General features: G+C 32.8%; 2 protein-coding genes across 2 annotated transcripts in view; one reads left to right on the top strand and one right to left on the bottom strand.

The window, feature by feature from the left end:
- Positions 1-10386, bottom strand: part of LOC129216146 (uncharacterized) — a 17010-nt gene extending 6624 nt beyond the window's left edge. The window contains exon 1 of the mRNA XM_054850303.1: positions 10362-10386. The gene's annotated coding sequence lies outside the window, so the exon portion shown is untranslated. The remainder of the gene's footprint in view (positions 1-10361) is intronic.
- Positions 10387-13375: 2989 nt separating this feature from the next.
- LOC129216654 (uncharacterized) lies at positions 13376-19947 on the top strand. Its single transcript, XM_054850871.1, has 3 exons — positions 13376-13409; positions 14891-14997; positions 19137-19947. The coding sequence occupies exons 1-3, from the start codon at positions 13376-13378 to the stop codon at positions 19764-19766; spliced, it is 771 nt and encodes a 256-aa protein (XP_054706846.1). The 3' UTR covers positions 19767-19947.
- Positions 19948-20688: the final 741 nt, after the last annotated feature.

Raw genomic sequence — 20688 nt, 5'->3', positions numbered from 1 at the left:
ATCTTAGTTGTAGTCTTTAATGAAAATTAATCAAAAAACAAAATATTCGTGCAAACCTAAAAATGTCACTTCTTTTAATAATTCTGTAAATGTGAAGCAAAAAGAAAATTATTAGAAGAAAAAAAAAAGAGCTTACATTAGCTTGAATTTGTTTCTGATAATCTTGAGTTACGTTTTTCGAAACCTGACGTCTTATTGTATTTGTGATTGATTGATATCAGTTACGTGCTTCATTGTTCACCTTGTGATTATTAGATAGCAAATGGGGAGTTTGTTTACTTTTGTTGGATAACATTACATTGATGTCCTCAAAAAATCTATAAGCAACAAGAGCAAAAAAAAAAAAAAAAAAAAGTAAGTTTTGCGATCTTTAATTCAAATTACGTTTTTCCTAATCACAAATTGCGATAGGATCTACTCGGTTTTTTAAATTGGATTTTTTGGTAATGCATTAGCATTCAGTGACGCCAATGTTTATAGACAAGTTTCATTCACATCCGTAAAGCAATAACTTGCTTTCCTATCTTTTTTTTTTTTTTTCTTTAATTGTTCATTTGAAACGTTCGTTTTCGAGCATGTTCTCCCTTAAAAGCTTCTTCCAACAAAGTTTGTACGAAGCGATTTTGATTTTAATTCCGGACTCTATATTTGCCTTAAATTTCTCCGTTGAGGCTATTAATAAAATTTTTCAAAAAACTGTTCAAAATTGAATGAAAAATTGCTTAAATCCCAAAATTAAATTTGGGAATTAAGTGTTCTCACTGAGATCGTGTGAACAAAAGAAAAGTTTGTTTGAATTGGAATTGTGTGTGTCTCTCGAAAGCTGCTGGGGGGGGGGGGGGGGGCGAACGACAGACACACACATTCTCTTCGTCTCAAAATCTTATTTTAAAATTTACAAATTTTCAATATTGATTTGATTGCTTTTATTTTTGACTTTTTTTTGTTTTCTGCAATACTTTTAAGAAGCATTGGGCCTTCTTTCGTGCTGTTTTCTTTTCCCTTTTACTTTTACGGTAAGGTTTATTAAAAAGCAGATCGAACGAGCTTTGATACTGTAAAAGCCTTAACTAATCTGGAGGATTTTCTTTCTTTCCATCTCTCTTTCTCTCGTTTTTTCTCCACGAGAGCCTAAAGAAGTCTTCCTGCAGCAAACAATTTCAACTTCAAGAATTTTTCTGATTTAAAACTGTTCTAGACAAAAAAGGAAAATAGGAAAAACGCAGGAACGTAAAAACTCAACTCTCCTTTCTACACTGAAAAATCCTAAATTAAATGGATACCCGGTATTTGACGGACATATAAATCGATAATAGTCAGTGGTGTTCCCATAGGGTGTACTTCATATACGCCGTATACTCTCAAATATTTTTTAGAATTATAGCGTAGGGTATACCGGGGCACATTTACGAGGATTTTTTTAATAAATTTTCTAATTTTTATGTTTGAACTTAAGAAATTTTAGACATTGTGGTTTTATTATACACTTAATGAAATCAAAATTTGTATATTCAGTTGTTGCTCAGCTTGTGTTTTTAACCGTAAAAAAATGTTTTTGAGTCCAAGTCAGTTGCATAAACTTGCCCCGAACACGGGGCAAGTTTGCGCATCGAGTCGGTCACGTTTACGCATAATAAAAATAATACCAAGTGCTATGGATATTTAACCAAATTTAAATGCTTTATTTCTCTTAAAATACTTTGAAAATACTAAAATCACAAATAATTAATTAAAGAACATTTTATAGCCTAAACTAAAATCATAGGGCTAGTTGCTAATTAAAAACAGAAACTATTTAGTCATCTTCTTCATCACTGTTGGATTTAATTAGCAAAAATAAATTATTCCTTTTCGCAAACTTGTCATGGGACAGCATTTTAACACCTAAGACATTGAACCCTGTCTTGTCCTTTTTTCGATTGGTTGTGTGCTTTCAAACAATAGATGCAAGCACAATTTTCTACTTCCGTAAGCAGAATCGTTCATTAATTTTCTTTTTACAGAGTGCGCTAACTGTTTCCCTGTCGCAGGTTTTGGTTTCATACTTTTTTCTTTAATGTCTTCTATTTCTGCTTCAATAGAAATTTGTAAATTTTAAACTAATTTCTCCTTTTTTTTGTTCTGTCCATTTTGTTTTTTTTTTCTTTGTATCTTGTAACTACTTTTGTCTGAGGGCTTCTTTATTTGGAGTATCAGTTAGGAAAAAAAAAGAGGACGCTCACAACCTTTTCCGGATTTCTAAGCTTTGATCTTACTTTTTCAAATGGTCTCAGTAGGAGTAGTCTATATGTGACGATGTGAAAAGCCTAGTGGGAGAAATACTTGGATTATCCCCACTAGGATGTCACGTTTGATGTCAAAATAATGATAAGCCTTTTCATTATTTTGACATCTAACGAGGTTCTATTAGTGTTTTAAACGTAATGTCTTACCATCTTTAAACCAAGGAAAATGTATTACAGGTTGAATAGTGTATAAACTAAAAGCTGAACATGCATGAAGACAACACTATATGATCGTAAGCTATGAGAACGACGAGATACAAATCTGTTACTTAATTAAAATATAATGGTTATTTTCAAAACTAAATAACGTAAAAATACTAAAGGTTTGAGACAGTGCAGAGCGAAAAAAGCGTCCGGGGACCGTTTAGAAGTAAGACAGAGTGGTAAGACACAGTAAGAACGTGAGTATATGTACCCCGATGAAAATGCGTAAACGTGCCCCGTCGGCAAGTTTGGATTTATTTTTAACGTGCAACAAAATTTAATTACTTTTCTGTCCGTATAAATACAATTCACAAAAAAAAAAGGATAAAATTCTGCTTTTTTTACATATATTTATTTGTTTTTAACAAAGTATTATTTATTCACAATAAGCTTCAAAACGTTCAACACAAATTTTACTCGGCTCAGTAGAAAACCGATTTTCCTGTCTGCATGGTAAACTGAAGCTCGACTGATACTTAAAAACTAGTGAGAATATTTGCTAGGAAGTAGCATCAATCTGGTATGACTGTTGGCTCTCCATTTATAACTCGTTTTGAAAAATGGGCACTGCGTAGACGTACCCAATGCTTAAACGTGCCCCGGTCTACCCTATACCCTCAAGCTTCAAGAATTTTCATTTAAAATCAGGTTTTATCTTCGCATTTTTAAACTTTCCTAAAGCAAAAATAATATATGTATGTTAACCACATTTTCTTACAAGTAACCTTACTTCTTCATATTTCTTAACACTTAATAAATCAACGCCTTATAATCGCATACACATATTGTGCATAATGGATTACTGGGAGTATACCCTCAGAAAAATTGATGGGAACATATCACTTATTATAGTATAATCGAAGTTTGGTTGAATGTGCTTATTTATATTATTCTATGCATTTTGATCTCAAATCTGCAACTTGACTTCAGAATATTTAACTTTGAAACCAAATTATTCTTCATTTGTAAAATTTTATTGTCTTTAGCCATCGGGAGCTTTGCAGCAATCGAACATTATGGCCAGTTAGAATACAGCTGCGGCATGCATTCTCTTTAACAAAATGTCTGCTCCGCCCCAGCTGCCGAACGCCCCGGGAAACCAGAAAATGCAGGGGGGTTGATTCCGACAAGGGGGCCTCCGAAGACAAATCGATAGAGTAACAGTTTCTGAGAATTCGAACTATGCGAGATGAATTCTAGAACGGCTCTTGCTCCCGACTCGATTGACCGTAATGCGGAAAACTCTCTTCGGTCGAAGGATGTCCCTGGACGGAAAAAGGACATTCGATGTGTTTTAGTTTACTTGGTATATATTTAACTTGCAAACATACCCAGCGTTACCTGGGTCAGTAACAATATTGACAAACAATTTATACCTCTTTTATTTATTTTTAGCTGTGCTCCGCGGTTTCGCCCGCGTTCCAAAGACAACAATGTATTAAAAAATTATTTTAAGTGCATCACGCTCTGATATATATAAATACGTATATATATTAATGTATTAATGTATTGTAAATTTACACACCCTTATCCACTTTAATGTTTTCCATTAAATAAGAAAATAGAAAAAAAATCAACAAATATTATATGAAGACACTTGATTAGCAAATGAATTAATTTTAAATGAGCTGGGTAGTAAATGATGACAATCTACCCGTCTGTGGTCGGGTATCGAACCCAAGACCCTAGTGTTGCTGCCCCCGCGCTTTACCGACTGAGCTAGTCGGGCAATAGAAGTTTGAGCTACTGATGCAACAAAAAATGCATCATGATTATTATTGAGTTAATTTCAATTCATTGCAATTCCACTCCTATTATTCATAGCGTGATGTTATACAGCCTATAGCCATCCTCAATAGATGGACTGTTCAACACAAAAAGAATTTTTCAATTCGAACCAGTAGTTCCTGAGAGTAGCGCGTTCAAACAAACAAACTCTTTAGCTTTATATTATTATTACAGATGGTAATCATAATACATATATTACTTTTTACTTCTTTCTGTAAAACAAAAAATTAAAGATATCACACAAAACTTCCCGATCAAATTGCAACTTAAATTTCCATTCCAACCACCTACACATCAATTTTTATGCGATTCTTTTTTTTTTTTTTTTTTTTTGTGGCGTAAATGCAAATCATATCAGCAACCGAAACTTCTATTTAGACTCCCCTTGAGTGTAGTTTGACGAGTTTTTTCTTGAAGTCTGTACTTTTTTTTTCTGGCTGCAATCAGATGATCTCTTTATGAAAGCTCTATTTAAAAAGATAAAAATACCAAGTATGTACTGTCGTGTCCAGGTGCGAGATGGGATGCGTTAGACCGGTTTCAATTATTTTAATACTATTAATATTTTTATTTTAATTTATGACTAACAAATAGCTTCTACGGTCCCACAAATTCTACAGTGAAATCACATGGTGCAGTTATATTGAACAAATTTTATTCCAGAAAGAGTTATTTTAGTAGTGCTGAGTAATTTTCAGAAAACTGCAACTTTACTTTTTACAATGAATTTCATCAAGATTGCAGAAAAAAATAATGAACTTCTTTCTTAAAGTAAATTTACTTAGTTCACAATTATTTGCAGTTTATTTTTAATTTTTTCACGAAGAAAAAAAATATGACATCCTTTTTTCAGACCTAGAACGTGGGGTACGTTGGTTTAACTCTCAGCGGGACACGTTGGACCAGACCAACCTACCCCAAGTAGTATTATAACTTTTTTCCCTGTTTAATTATGACTTTCTAAGTGTTAGTATATTATTATTTCATGTTACACATGTTTGGAAATGATAATAATAAACGCTTTGGGTAAAAAAAGCAAAGGTATAATTATTTAACAAAAATTATACTAAATTAATTTTACCAAAGATTTATTTCATATCTCCATTTTTTTACTATTTATATTTTCAAATATTCTTGTAAAATTTTGCAGACAATTGCATAGAAGTAAAATATGTAATACATGCTATAATCAAGTTCCTCTATTAAACATAATTTTTTTTGCCAAACAAGCATTTTACATGGAAACAAAATAAAGCAAATAATTGGTTAAAAGAAGAAAAAACTATACTTTTTCTTAAGATTATCTGATTTCATTTTCTACATTTTCAAATATAGAACACTAAGATATACTCACTTAAAGATGTCAGTTTTATTGCACTTTCTTTTTCTTTACTAAAAATAAAGCTTAAAATCCGGATCTCTGTCTCTCTGGAGCTCTCTGTCACTCTGTCTGGATGTCTGTTACGCGCATAGCGCCTAGACCGTCCGGTCGATTTATAAAATTTGGCACAGAATTAGTTCGTAGCATAGTTAGCACATCGAAGCGATTTTTTCGAGAATTCGATATTGTTCTTTTTCTATTCCAATTTTAAGCCACCATTGGAAATTGGCCACCGGAGGAAATTGTCATAACGTGGAAGAGCAAATTACCACAACGTGGACGAGTAAATTACCGTAACGTGGGCGAGCAAAGTAACATAGCATATTGGCGAGAAATTCATCCTCCATTATTTGTAAATATACCAGGCAAACCAAATGGTCTTTTAATTTTCTGCTACGGGCAAAGCCGTGCAGGTAGCACTAGTTTTGAAATATATGATATTAGTATAGCAGAATTCTTTTCTTTTTGGTATTGTTTCATGCAATGCAATGAAGAAAAAAAAAGCTTTTTCTCCCTGGCAAATATTGATGTATTTGAATAAAAGTAACATATGTATTATCCTTCCAAATTTCACTGTCTGCTCAAGAGTTAGAAATTTTATATTTCTAGATATCATTAAACAAATAATTTGTTAACTTTAATCTGCATTATTTTTTTCATAATTATGCAATAACTAATTTTTCTTTTTGATTTTTAAAAAATACAAAATTATATTTTTTTCACACAATTTTGTGTACTAATGGCGAATGCTTATTGCTGTTTTTTTTATTATTAAAGATTATTCCTCAATTAAAATCAATTTAATATGTTTTATTGATTTTTAAACTTTTATGTTTTTTATTCTAAGGAAAATAAGTTTTATATTTAAAAGAAAATAAGTTAGTTATACAATATTGGATAGTATTTACCACCAAAATTATAACAGAAATTGTTTTCGTAATGCAGTCCAACGTGCCCCGTGAGGCGGACCAACGCACCCTGCGCGTGAGGCACGTTGGTCCACTTTTTAAGGTTCCGTTAAAAAATTAATGTATAAAAAGCAAATCAATTCGAAATCTTCAAAAACAATCTGAGATGATAAGAAAGGTTCAGTGAAAGTTACTGTAGAAAATTGAACTGCTTTGAGAAGATAAAAAATGAAAAGTAGAAAAGTGGATAACGTGCCCCTTCTCCCCCTATGCCAGCTAAATTGAAATTGTAAGATTTAATTCGTAAGAAAAAGCCTTAATATATAAAAAAAGAGTCACCTGCAAAAAAATACAATATTTTTTTATCATATTCTGACTTGAATGGCGTCACATTAGTTACTCTTGAGTTTTTATATTTCTCTTTACTTGATAAGGTTTCAAGGGGAAGCAATACCCGGGTATAGGAGAACATTTAATTTCCGAGCGGCATTATTGGTAGAGGTTCTCTAGTACTGTAGAGTAACGAACAGCTTAATCAATAAACAGATGCAGCAGAAAAATACTTCAAGCTTTATATACATTACCGGTTTCTGTAATGAATCGTTCTTCACGTTTATTTCAATACGTCCGCTACTAAAACTGGCAAAGAGAAAAAAAAGCGATCTTGATACTGAAATCTTTTTACTTCCTTTAACAAAAAAAAAGGAAGTATTGTATTCGCGAAAAAATTTTCACCCAAAAATTGATCTTAATTTCCATTTTGCACACCCCCGAATGAATGCTGAGTTTTTTTTTTCGACCCGACCACACGTGCATATATACCTAAGAACGTATATTAGCCCGAAATATCCATTTTGACGTTTCCTGAGTTAATTACATCGAGTTTTCTCGTGACGTCTGTATGTACGTATGTATGTGCGTATGTACGTAAGTACGTATGTATGTCGCATAGCTCAAGACCGGTATATCCTAGAAAGTTGAAATTTGGTACGTAGACTCCTATTGGAGTCTAGTTGTAAACCTCCTCTTTTGGTTGCATTCGGGTATTTCTAAAGGGATCCTTTGAACCTTTATTTAAGGGGGGGGGGGATCATTGTTAATTTCGATGCAAACTCAAGTGGTGTTATAATTTTTTTGCGGACACTTGGCGATATATCGCCAGTCTTTTAGTCGCCAAGTTTTCTCGCAAACTTGGCGACAAATTTGGCGGTTTTTTATATTTTAAATCAGGTTTTAATTTGGTCACTGTTGGTGACATTTAGAGTTAACTATTGGATAAAATTAAAATTGCAATAATGGGGAAATAACATTAAATACGTGTAAAAGGAAGTCATGTGATGCATATATCAGTTCGTTTTTTTTTTTTTAAATGAGGAAAGAAACTAACATTGAAGACCTGAATTACTGTTGAAGTGCATGTCTCGATACGAGTTCTAAAAAGAATCATAAGTTAAAGAAGATAATGAATCGAAAATTCTACTTCTTTTAATTTTTACTTACTCGAAACGCTTAAAACGTCAGTTAAACTATTTTAATAATGCTGCTTTTAGCACGAAAAAAAAAAGAACTGCATGCTTCCCTTTTATGACTTTTTTTTGTCATAAAAGGGAAGCATGCAGAATTGCAATTGTGATTAATCATTCATTCACCCCTACCCAATATATTATTTTTTTTCACTTTCTTTAAAAGTATTATCTGAATTTGTTCCTGCTACAGTTAAGTATTTCGAGACGGTGAGTGTGGGCAACATCTTATTGTTGTACTTTTATTGCAAGAAGTTGAAAAAGTTTTGTGGTATCTAAAGATTTCTCATTGCTATTGCAGTCATAATTTATTACATTGAGTACCTTTGTTGGAAAAAATGAATTTTGCCGTTGGCTTCTTTTCTTTTGAATCAAAAGCATCCGGTATTTATTTGTTCAACTGCTACGGAAATACATTTCCCCTCTTACCCAGCGCCCCTTATCACCTCATTTTTCGCAGGAAACAGCATGTACTATCATTTTGTAAACATTTCAGGCTTTTAAACAGCTAAAAATAGTAGACAGAGGTCTGGCACTCTACGATAAGCAGTTTCATGGCCTTCTCCTCCCAAGAGAACTTACTAATCGCGAAAGGAGACTCGTTTCTGTGCATTGGAATACAAGAAGAATTTGTACATGGAATAGGTATAAGGTAAAGGGCAGTAGCTGCACATTTTTGATTTGTCCCCAGTTTCACCGACATTTGAAATAACCCCTCCCCCTTAAATTATTATCAAAAGCTATTATTGAAACTGACAAACACTCATTTCTACAGATACTGCCCCCTATTTTCTAACGATGGAATAATGGAATGGATATAGTAGTGTTCCCATAGGGTATACTCCATATACGCCGTATACTCTCAAACATTTTTTAGACATATAGCGTATACCCTCAAGTTTCATAAATTTTCATATTATGACATACTATATATATATGATCAAATACACATATTGTGCATAATGGATTAATGGGAGTAGACCCTCAGAAAAATTAATGGGAACATTACTGATTGAATATGAGAATCGATTTGAACTCAAAATCAGTTCAGTGTATGTAAAAAAAATAATAATAACTACAATAAATAAATACGAGATAATTTGTTTTTATTTCGTTCGCACACTTGTCATCCATTGCTTGCTTTGTTTCTACATGCGGTAAAAATATGTAGATACGAGCGATAAAAATAAAAAGATTACTATACTAATTGTGAACATACTTAAAAGATAGACTCACTTTTGCAGTTGAGCGGCAAGCTGAGAGGAAAATTCCGGGTACCCCGTACATTTCTCGCCACATGAGGGTTTTAGAGCGTTCGTAATTTTATTTTAAAGGCGACATCTTTTATTGCGAAAACTTTTAAATGTTGATTCTCAAAAGAAAAAAAAAAACTCTGTAAAAGAATTTTCTCTGCTAGAGCCGTACCAATGCAGGAAAAACAACTTGTCCAAATTGCAGTATCGTTTCTTATTACTTAGAGTTAACAAATTAACTTAAAAACAATGAAAAAATGAATTATAATCATTAGAGCATTTTCCTAAAACTAAAAAGCCTCATAGTAAATTTTTTCTTAGAATTTCACAACCTTTCAAATGCGTTCATAAATTAAAAAGCTCATTACTAACATTTTGAGAAAATTAAAATTGAGAGTTTCTTGATATAAGTCAAGCAATAATTAACTTTAGAACGGAATGGCTAGCCGGCTGCCTTGCCTAGTGATCAGTTAAGTCCGGCTGCGATGGGAAGGCCCTATGTTCAAACCCCAGTTCGGGCACTCTCTCCTGTCCTTGTCCTTTTTTTGTGTGTGAATGGTTGCATATCTTATAAACGGCTCTTTATGACATGCGAGTACTGTGGAAGGTAGGCCTTCACGCCAAATTACAGTACAACTGGAAAAGTCAAGCAATGCACCCCAAAATTGTCAGCCTAGATCTGGCACAGCACAACAACGAAATAGTTTAAACGCGCTTTTCCTTTCGTTACTTCATGAATTTAAATCTTTGTGTACAATAAGTTTTATTAAATTATAATTCAATATGCATAACTATTACTCCCACAGTTTTAGACTACAATAGCTCAGTTTGGTTTGAAATGTGCAATAAGACAAAATATATAGGTCGTGATTCAAGAATAATAAAATATAAAGTTACTAACCGGATATATTTTCACCCATCTGCCAGTGTATTTCACATTCAAAATCGGAAATATGCTTCAAAATTTTTGTCTAACGTATTTTTACGTTTTATATCAATAAAAAAATATAGAAACTTACGTAAGAATGTTTTTCTCATTTTTGAAGCTATGCTTCTAATCGAACGTTGGCGGCTGGAGTGAACTGGAAAAAAAACGAAATAAAAAAGTGTTCCACCTGCTACCTTCAAAGCGCATGTGCAGTGCTTTATTCATGTTAACTGGTTTAACAATTCATCTAGAGTGAAGTCTTTGTTACGCAATTGGCTAGCAGTTGAATAGCTAGAGGTACCCGCACTGTCCTGTCCGTGGTAGAAAATTAAAAGGCTATTTTGTATGTTTCTAGGTTTCTTCTTAGGCTTACATTAATATTGTTTAACGTTCGCAAGATATCTACATATTTCCAGCAGAATGAAAATTTTTCTACTACAACCACCAGTTTTTTACCCCTCTATTATAACAGCAACTATTTTCTGCGAGAAAAATGCAAAAGAAAACAAAAACATAGTTAAATGCTCTCGTATCTTATCACTAAATTTGGCACATCACGCCTTCAAAGTTATCGAGAAATCTATAAGTTTTTTTCAAATGCTTGCCCATTTGATACGTAAAGAAAAAATTACTTTCGTTATTTTTCTGCCGATGCAAATTGAAATTTTACCGCATTGGGCAGGAAGTAGTACAACTTTTAGATTTGTGATTTTCAGAAAAGTTGTTTAGCATAATGAAAGAAAATCCATTAGAAAAGTTTGTTTGTAAAGAAATGTTATCTTTAATATTAATACATTCAGTAAATTATAATTCAAATCTCAAACCGTTAACGGTATTAACGCTTAAATGACAGAAAAAGTAAATACTTCCTAAAGGAATAAACTAAAGTAAAAAATTATTTACTATGCCAAAAGAAATATTAGCAGTATAAATAACCAGTAGTAATAAAGGAAAACCACACAATTAAATATGTTTAAATTTTTGTTATAATTCAATGTATATTTCATTAAAAACATAAAGTAAGATAAAATCATTAAAAAAATTGCTACTCACGGGAACCAAGGGAAGGGTTGAAAAAGTATTAAAAGAGGTTTTCCAGTTTTCTTTTCTAGATTTAAAAGCAAAATGATCTTTCTAAAAAACATTTTGATAAGAACCTTGCAACAACTTTACTTTAATGAATAATTTACTCATTATGATTCCATCAAAACTAGAAAATAAAAGCAAACGACTTTTATTGAACAGTAAGGGTGCTTTCGACGAGCTCAACCGGTATAAACGTGTTTTTCGTTTGACGTCATTGCGTCATTGCTGTCATGTGATCAACCGACCGGTAGCTACCGGTTGAGGTCGTCGAACGCAAGCTTAAAATACTTCAATTTAAAAATTCTTTTTAAAAATGCTAAATGAAACACTCATATTAAAAAGAAAGAAAGTAAACGAAATGAACATAGGATTCAAAATACATAACCAGAGCAATGAAACAAAAAGTTAATTTCCGTTTCGAAAATAAATCCTATTTATCTTTAATGTTTTATTTTATTCTTGAGCTTAATCGTTTAAAATTTTTTGGCTTGATTAAGGTAAGTCTTGGATTCCGGTTTGCTTAAAATATTTCTTACAGTTTCCTAATGCTCGTAGAAACTTCAAACAAACTTCATATCATGCAGAAAATTCCAAGCTTTCGAATGTTCTTAAATTTAAAAAATGTGCATGGAATATTTGTTCCCTAGCCCCACATTGTCAAATGCATGTGAGAAATAAACTTAAAATTGGAATAGAAAAAGAAGAAAATTCGAATTTTCAAAGAAACATTTCATGAAAATCAACAGAACGGTCTTGGCCCTACTCGCGTAACAGGTGACAGACAAACTTTTAGCTTTATTATTAGTAGAGACACGAAGGTATATTGAAAGAAGAAATGGAATCAAGTTTCAGTTACAGTTAAATTTTTCAATCCAACATTAGCCGGCTCAAGCTTGTTATTTAATAAAATCAAATCTTCTGTCGAACAGTCCCGCGACTGCCATAGGTTGCTTTTTTTTACTTATTTATTTATTTCTTATAATAAAAAATATTAAACATTCAAAATGTTAAAAATCAAAAGATTATTATGTCTTTTCATTTTCTGCTAATTTTAATTTCATCTTTAGATAATTAGTAATTTTTATAGAGTTCACGATTAGTTTGGTCTTTAATTGCTTTCGTGTATTTAACTCCCCGAAAACAAATTTCACTCCAAAAGTGTCAAAGAATATTTTCGCGCCTTGTTAATAAAATAATAAAAAAAAAAGCTACCTGTATTTCTGTTGCAAACACTTTCTCACTCCCTTGCGGACGTCAAAGTTTAAAACAATTCCAAACTTACCACAAGAAAAGAAATTTAAATTGTTATTTTATTTTCCCTGGAAACGTCCAATATTTTTGAAAACCATTTAGCATTTTGTAACGAAAGTCGTTGATAAAGAGCAGAAACTGTAACTTAGAGTAAAAATTACATTACTTTATACTATTTTCAAAAAAAAAAAATGTATGTATATTTTTTTTAAATTTCAATATAACTCGTCATTGTATTTCAACTTGTGTGCAATTGTAGTTGAATTTTTATCGGAAATGAAATCGCGTATTATTTTATTTTTGTTTACATTTATTCATTTATTTCATATTTTTTTCTTTCCAAGACTTTATTTTTCTACTCACTGTTGTTCATCGACATCCTGTTTTTTTTATTCACCAGTAGAAATTTTTACATTAATTTTTCCACCTTTCGGGAAGGAAGGAAAATTTTTCTCGCATTTCTAATTTGCATTAAAAAATAATGAACTCAATTGTAATGTTATTATATATAGTAGAGTAGTATTTTGATTTCTGTACATTTTGATTTTGTGCGATGAAGAAAGTGAACGAATGGATCGAAATTAGCATTGCAGATAGAAGATAAAATAACTAAAGCAACGATAATAATAATAATAATAATAACAATAATAATAATAATAATAATAATAATAATAATAATAAAATGAACCAAAGAATAAATAATAAATCACAAACTAGCCCACTAGCTAATTGTCGACGGCTACTAGTGAGAAACATGAATTCATGGAAATGGCAAAAAATCATAAAAAGGGCCGCAAAAAGAGTAACTAATAACTAATTGAAACTGAAAATTCGTGAGAGCATAGTCTTCAACCGCCTGTAGCCACCAAAAGAATACCACAGATGCTTGAAGTATGGGATTAAGAACTCTTAACACCTTTCGATTGTAAGCTGCTGCTAATCACAGAAAATGTCTGAGCGGAACCGTTTAAATTTGCTAGACAAGTGAATAGAACACAAGAAAAGTCGATTCATGAGATAGAAAAGAAGCCACAGCTTTTTCCACGGTATTATCCGAGAAGCAGTTTTTTTTTTTTTTTTTTTTTTTTGCTTTGAAAAACCGTAGTTGAGTATTGAGGCAGTGAGAAGCAAAGGGATGTAAGTGGACATTTTGAAGTTTTGAATAAAACGCGTTTAAGGATAACATCCTAGGTAGGCTTTCATTGAAATTTTTTTTTAAATCATGCTGTGTAGCAGCAACTACCAGGGCTACTAGTAGCATCTTTTGCCCCAAGACAGAGGAGAGGTTCACCTACCATGTGCACTGGTTATCTACAAATTTTTAATTTTGCCACTTACATCCCTTTGCTTCTCACTGCCTCATATGATTTCTGCATTTTAGTTTAAATACACGTTTAGGTATACTTCTTCTCTATGCATTTGAAAATTTAATTAATTTGTATTAATTAGAGGACAGACACGTTGAGTTCTTCAAGGGGAAAAATTAAGCAATGAACTGATATGGCAAAGAAATTGGTTTTCAGCTTGGCCTAAACTCTATCCTTGAATGTAAATAAAAGCATGAAAAGCGGATTAATATCCCGTAAAAGTTTACCTAAAACAAAAAATAATTAAATGTTTTAATTTTATAAATATTTAAGTAAGCAAAAAAATACTTAAATTTGACTCATGAAATGGGGAAGGTTTTGTTGTTCGGTCTGTCGGTCTATCTGCCTGTCCACCATGGCAGATACTGTCCATATGGCATTTAAACAAATTTTGAATCAGTATCTGGGGGCAGATAATACGAGATCGGTGCAGAGAGCAATTAAATTTTAAAAGTAATTTTAGTTACAAGAACACTTGCACTTGGTTTAGATTGCCGATTGTTTTAAGATTGTCGTCATGAAAAATTACTATTTGATAGTATTTAAGCAATCTGACAGTAAATTCATTTGCGTTGTGTCAACGTCTGTATTAACTACGGGACGAGCGTCGCCAAGTGAAAAACTTATTGATAAAGAAATGTTCAAGCATTTTGAATCACTCCAATTATTTCTAAAAGATGTCACAAATGAGAAATTTAAAAGCAGTTGAGAAGTCCTCGTAATTGCAATGACATTGTTTTTGTGTTCATACTAGGTGCTTATTGTTTCGCAATTAGCATTATAAAGTTATTCTTAACTATCAGTCAGTAAAATAATTTATTAGCTTTGTTCCTTATTTATTTGAGCATCAAATTTGTAATGAAAAATATTAAAGCAATCATGGAATGGTCTTAGTCATATGATCATTTACTTTCAGGGGAAGTTCTAGCTGTCTGTTGTTCTGTTGTGCATCATGAAGACTTAGCATTTCTTGGTATTTACGCAGTCAGAAAAAAGTATCGAGGATTAGGTCTTGGACTCAAGGTAAACACGTAATACAATATAGCTTTGCAAATGATAATATATTTAATATCATTCGAAATCTACTTTCCAAATTAGCAATGTAAAATTAATATGGATAATAGGTTGTCTGTTAAGTATTTCATATTTACTTCTATTTTATCGGAAAATAGATAACAATTCATGAGTTTCAAGTAAAATCAGCCGAAGAGGTTTAATATAGTTTTCTAAAAAGTACCAACCAAAACCTATGTCGTAAAGATCAAGATTGGGAAATTTTTTTAGTTTTCCATGGCGTGTAGAAGCAGATGTGATAGTCACCCCTTCCTTCTAGTCACCATTTTTTCAGTCAAATCCCCTCCCAAAAAACCTTAAGTACAAATTAGCTTCTCCAATAGCTACTAAAACATAATAATTATCACTTTAAGTAAATGTTAAAATGTATCTTAATAAGTGGTAACCGGGAGTCGAATGATATTGATACTTTCAGGTTCCGCTATCCGCCTTCTTTTATTTGGTCGTAACCGAGTCGAGTGGTGACCAGTAATCTTGATCTTTTCTCCGTCCACCTTATGAGGTTGACAAATCAATTCGTGTGAAAGCCGAAAGAAAGTGCCTTGCAATGCTCTGAATATTCTACTCTTCATATATTGAAAATCATTTGCAGTAAGTCATTTACTGTAGTTTTAGCACAGCTTCATATAAAAGTTATGTGAATGAAGAGGATATTCTAATGATTATTAGAGGAACTGGATGTGCTGGTTCCAACGGATCACTTGCATTGTTCAGGTCTGACAGGCATTGAAAATTTCACAGCGAATTTCTACAGGATTGATTTACGGTGGAAGCTTTATTTTGCTCACAATTGTCGCTGGAATGCCTTCGGTGATTTTTTAACATTTATAACCACAGACTACAATTGATTTTTTTTTAATTCCAAAGTTCTCTTATGTATGAAAGCATTAACAGAAATATATTTATTATTTTATGAGTTTCAGAAAGAGCTAACCTTGATAGGCACTCAAAGTCGTCCACTTGCGAAGATAATAATTAATTATAATCAATCCCTTACCTTTCGTAAACTTTGCGCAAATCTAGAATTATTTCAAGAATGTTAATTAATACCACTTCGTAGATCATTTGTTTAAGAGCTTTTGAATTTCATCGTTTCATAAATATCCTTCAGCCATTATTCTTAACTTAAATTTTTATGTTATTCAGTCCATGGTAATTCAATGGAAAGCAATTTTTTAAATGATAGTTAACGACTTTAGCGGACAAAAAAATTTACGCACGGGTGTTTTATAAAGTTTTTTAGCTCAACATTTTTTTTTATTCTCACCATTGGAGCTTTCCTGCAAAATATTTTTGAGCTCATTAAAAAAAAAAAAAATTTACTAGAGTAATTTTTGAACATTTCTTACTTTTACACTTCGTTACTGTGTCAAGTAAGTATTTTCAACTCTAAATATTTTCTGCATCTTCTACTAATCTTAAAGCACTGCTGAAAATGACTTTACTTGAAGGGCTAGTGAAGCAATCAATGCTTAAAGGAAGGAGACAATGCTCAGTCGCGTCCAAAATCTTGTCTTAATTTCTTCAAAAATGTTACTTTGCATTACATAAAGCACACTAACATTAAGTGTACTTAAATACACTTCTTGCATTAAGTGTGTTTCAAAGATTTTTAAAATCTTTTATTTAATGAATATGAAAGAACAATTGTCTTCTTCTTGCATTACTTACTTTCATTTCATGGTTAAATTTATCTGGTTTATACTCATTGAATAGAGCTCCAACTGCCCCAACGCTGTAAAATAATCTGGTCAATAGATTGTTCTGATCTACGAAGCGAAGTCATTTGTTTATTGTGTATGAAGTACTGAAAAAGACGTGCAACACTGTCAACAATTTTTAGAGACTTTGAAAAGAAAAAATAGCGAGTTAATAGTTGATGCTTTTTCAATTTTTTTTATGAAAGGTCCATCTGGGTAAAACTTCTAGAATGTTCTCAGTTCTCACCGTACCAATCACTTTACCAAAAACTATTAAACAGTTCTAAATTAATTTAAACACCAATTCATCTAAACCGGGGCTCAGACACTTTTAAGCATTGAATCAGTTTTAAAACCCGCAATTCACAATAATTTTTTAACCATACGCAGGGTTTACTTTAAACACCCGACTACTTAACAGAAGCTATCACAAAAGTATTTTTATCTTTTAGTTTTACTTGACATTAAATTTAGTGTACTGCCATTTTGGATATTCTTGCAGGAGAAGATTTTACAGATCCCAAAAAAAATTCCAATAACGAAAAAAAAAAAAAAAAAAAGAAAGAAAAAAAAAAGAAAAAAACCTTAAAAAAGAAAGAAAAAGAAAAAAAAACACTAAATTTAAAACACAGTAATTTTTTTAAAAAATTGCCGTCATTTTTCTGAAAACTTACATTTTACACAATTAACACCTTAATTTCAATGGACAAGATATCTCGTCTTCCAAGATTTTTGTTGTAAACTAGGGACGCGATAACTCGTCCTGCAGTATATCCAGTGACTTATTAGTTAATTTTTCACCGCATCCCAGTTCCTATCATATTTCTACTAAACTGCTACAAGATGGGACCAATCAATGGTATCGCCGCGATAAATGCGTTGAAAAAATTAGTATTTTGCTTTTACTCAGAGGCAAAATGTGGTGGTGGTGGGGGGGGAGGGGGGACAAAGGTGTGCCGTTATCGTGACGACTTCGATTGGAAACGACATGTGGAACTGATTATTTTCGTAAATATCAGTGAATTTCTAGACATTTTTCGATTTATAAAACTGATTAGATCAATAGCGTGCGTGGCCTATCCAAAATTAGCATAGCGTTACCTCAGAGCAACACTTAGCCATCTAATCCCAGGAATGACGGTTAAGATATCCAAATCTAGCCCTGCGTCGACGATATATCACACTAGATGATTGCAGTCTATAGTTTCAGAAAAGCTAATCTGTAAAGAGGTTGAACGTCACTTCATCTGAAATTTTCAGTTGTGTCAGGCAGTTAATAGGATTAACACCGCATGGGAGATCACGAAAACTCAGCTCCTGTACTTCTTTTCAATTTGCATGAATTTTTGCATATCAGACTAAATTGAAGCTGGTTACATGGAGGATATATGGAGATTATAGGGTTCATGTACTTCTTTTGCTAAAAATTAAGCTCTGGATGTTACCAACGCATGAAGGCAATACGTAAGTAGTTTACGTAGCATTTTACAAAATGTATAGTTTTGACGACTCTTTTGTGTTATTTTTGTTAAATGCATAAAAGATAAAATAATTAGTAAATGCAGTGAAATTACATTATAATAAACATCAAGGGGCTGCAAATTTTATTTGTTGTCGCGGAAAATTCGTCGCAACGGAACTCAAGGATAGAGATTGAAAATTTATTTCGTCGAAATGGATATTTCTTTGTATTGGTATTCGTCATAACGAGATTTCACTGTATTAAAAATTCTTGTCTAAACATGTTGAAAAAATAACCCGATAGAACATAAATATGGAAAGGTAAAAGCACGTGACGCGCGTTTAGGCACGCTAATGAGCCGATGTCAACGAATAAAAATAATTAGAAAAAAAAAGAGATTAAATTAATTTGAATTTTGACATCTTCAATTCAAGTTATGTTTTTTGCAATCACGAGTGTGTGTGTGTGTGTGCATATGTATTCGTGTGTGTTTGTGTCCGGGCATGTGTGTGTATGCGTGTGTGTGTGCAGGCATGAGTGTGTGTGTGTGTATACGTGCGTATGTAGGATATGAACGCAACCTAAAGACGGTTTTTGCAAGAGGAGCAGCATCGGGAGCGGCTGGTCGACGGTGGTGCTGCCAAGGGAGGGAGGGGGGAATAAAATCATAGGACATCAAAACAGTCAAACGAGAACAATAAGCACTGTGATTGCTCAAAAAAACACAAGCCATCTTTTTGATAACATTTCAGTTTTACTCCTCAACCTTTGAGAACGGCACACATAATGTACCGAAACGTTCGTTAGACGTTTCTATATCTTCATATTTGCAGTTGTTATTCTGGTTTGGCAACACTTTTCTAATTAAAATGTATTGATTATTATTTTCGTTTTTTTGCTTTTATTTGTATTATCCTATTTTCCAGGTGTGGAATGCGTGTTTGGAACATATCGGTGATCGAAACGCCGCTCTAAACGCTGTACCAGGCAAACTGGAGCTGTACAGAGATCGAGGAGGGTTTCCAGTGGTTGAAAATGATTTCGTTAATTTAGTCAACGAGACTGAAGAGAGCGTCCACGTAGAAAACCTTTCAGACAGTGTTCCATCAGGCGTCGACATTCAACCCTACCAGGCTGCCCACCTCCCCCTCATGCTGAAATTCGATTTCAATCTCATCGGCTACAAGCGTGACCTTGCCATCAGGCTAAACTGCGAAGAAACGGACAGTCACACATTTGTTGCTTTCAAAGATGGCGCTTGTGTAGGTTTCGGTACCATCAAGATGAGCTGCCAAGAGGTTGGACAAGTTGGGCCCCTCTATGCTGATGATTCTGCAGTGGCAGAACCCTTGCTGAAGAAGCTCATACTTTCCTTACCACAAGCCAAGGGCTTCGCCATGATGACCATCAGCACCAATCACAAAGCGAATGAGTTTATCAAGCTTCTCGGTTGCCCGATGACCGAAGAATGTCCAAGGTTGTACAAGAAATACGCACTGAAAGTGGACACGAACAAAGTTTTTGCCCATTTTGATCTCAACTTTTCGCCTTTTTGAAGAAACGTTACCGTCTGTTCGAAAAATGACGTGTAATCCCGATTTAACGATTGTCAAGAGACTGGAAAAAGTTATCGTTAAATCAAGGGGCATATACAGTAGAACTTCAGTTTAACCGATACCCGATTTAACGATTTCCTCACTATAATGATACATTTCACTGATTAGGATTTGACTGCATTGAATGTCTCTGCTTTTCGATTTAACGATATCCTTGATTTGACAATACCTTTTTCCAGTCCCTTGACAATCGTTAAATCGGGGTTATACTGTACATTCAATACAGTTAAATCCGGACCAGTGAAATGCATCATTAAGTTGATGAAATCGCTGTCGGTTATATCGAAGTTATACTGTACTTGAGTTTCTGTTTAGAATCTTCATTGTTTTAACGTTTCGATGCATTTCATTAAAGATGCTTTGAACCATTTCAAAGTTAAATCATTTGAATGCTATAATTCACTGTGACTTTTGGTTCAAAGAAGTTACAAATATTTTGACAAATCGGTGATAACAAACTGAGCTTCTCTTAAACAGCTTGAAATAAGACATATCACGTTACAAGGAAGCCAATATTATTGTTTCAGAGAAAATTATTCGATTTTTTTAAAAAAAATATGTAAGTAGTAGCTATACACATAAAAGTGATTAATTTACAATGGACTTATTGAGAGCTATGTGCTGAAGATTTTAAGACCGTTAAGTATAAGATAAATAAATACCTCTTTGGTGAAAATTAAAGTAAGAAATAACAACGTCAAAAAGCATAAATTGCAGATTACTGCAGACACGTGTTTCGGCGTTACAGGGAACGCCTTTTTCAATGCAAAAAGTAATGAGCTGCTGGATGAAAAGATATCCGACAAAAGCCAAGAGTTCTTGACACTCTTGGAAACATAAATGTAAGGAATTTACATTTACA

Source organism: Uloborus diversus, chromosome 2, assembly GCF_026930045.1.
Source record: "Uloborus diversus isolate 005 chromosome 2, Udiv.v.3.1, whole genome shotgun sequence".
NCBI lineage: Eukaryota > Metazoa > Arthropoda > Arachnida > Araneae > Uloboridae > Uloborus > Uloborus diversus.
The sequence above is the reverse complement of the archived record's forward strand: the minus strand, read 5'-3'. Positions and strand labels throughout refer to the sequence as shown.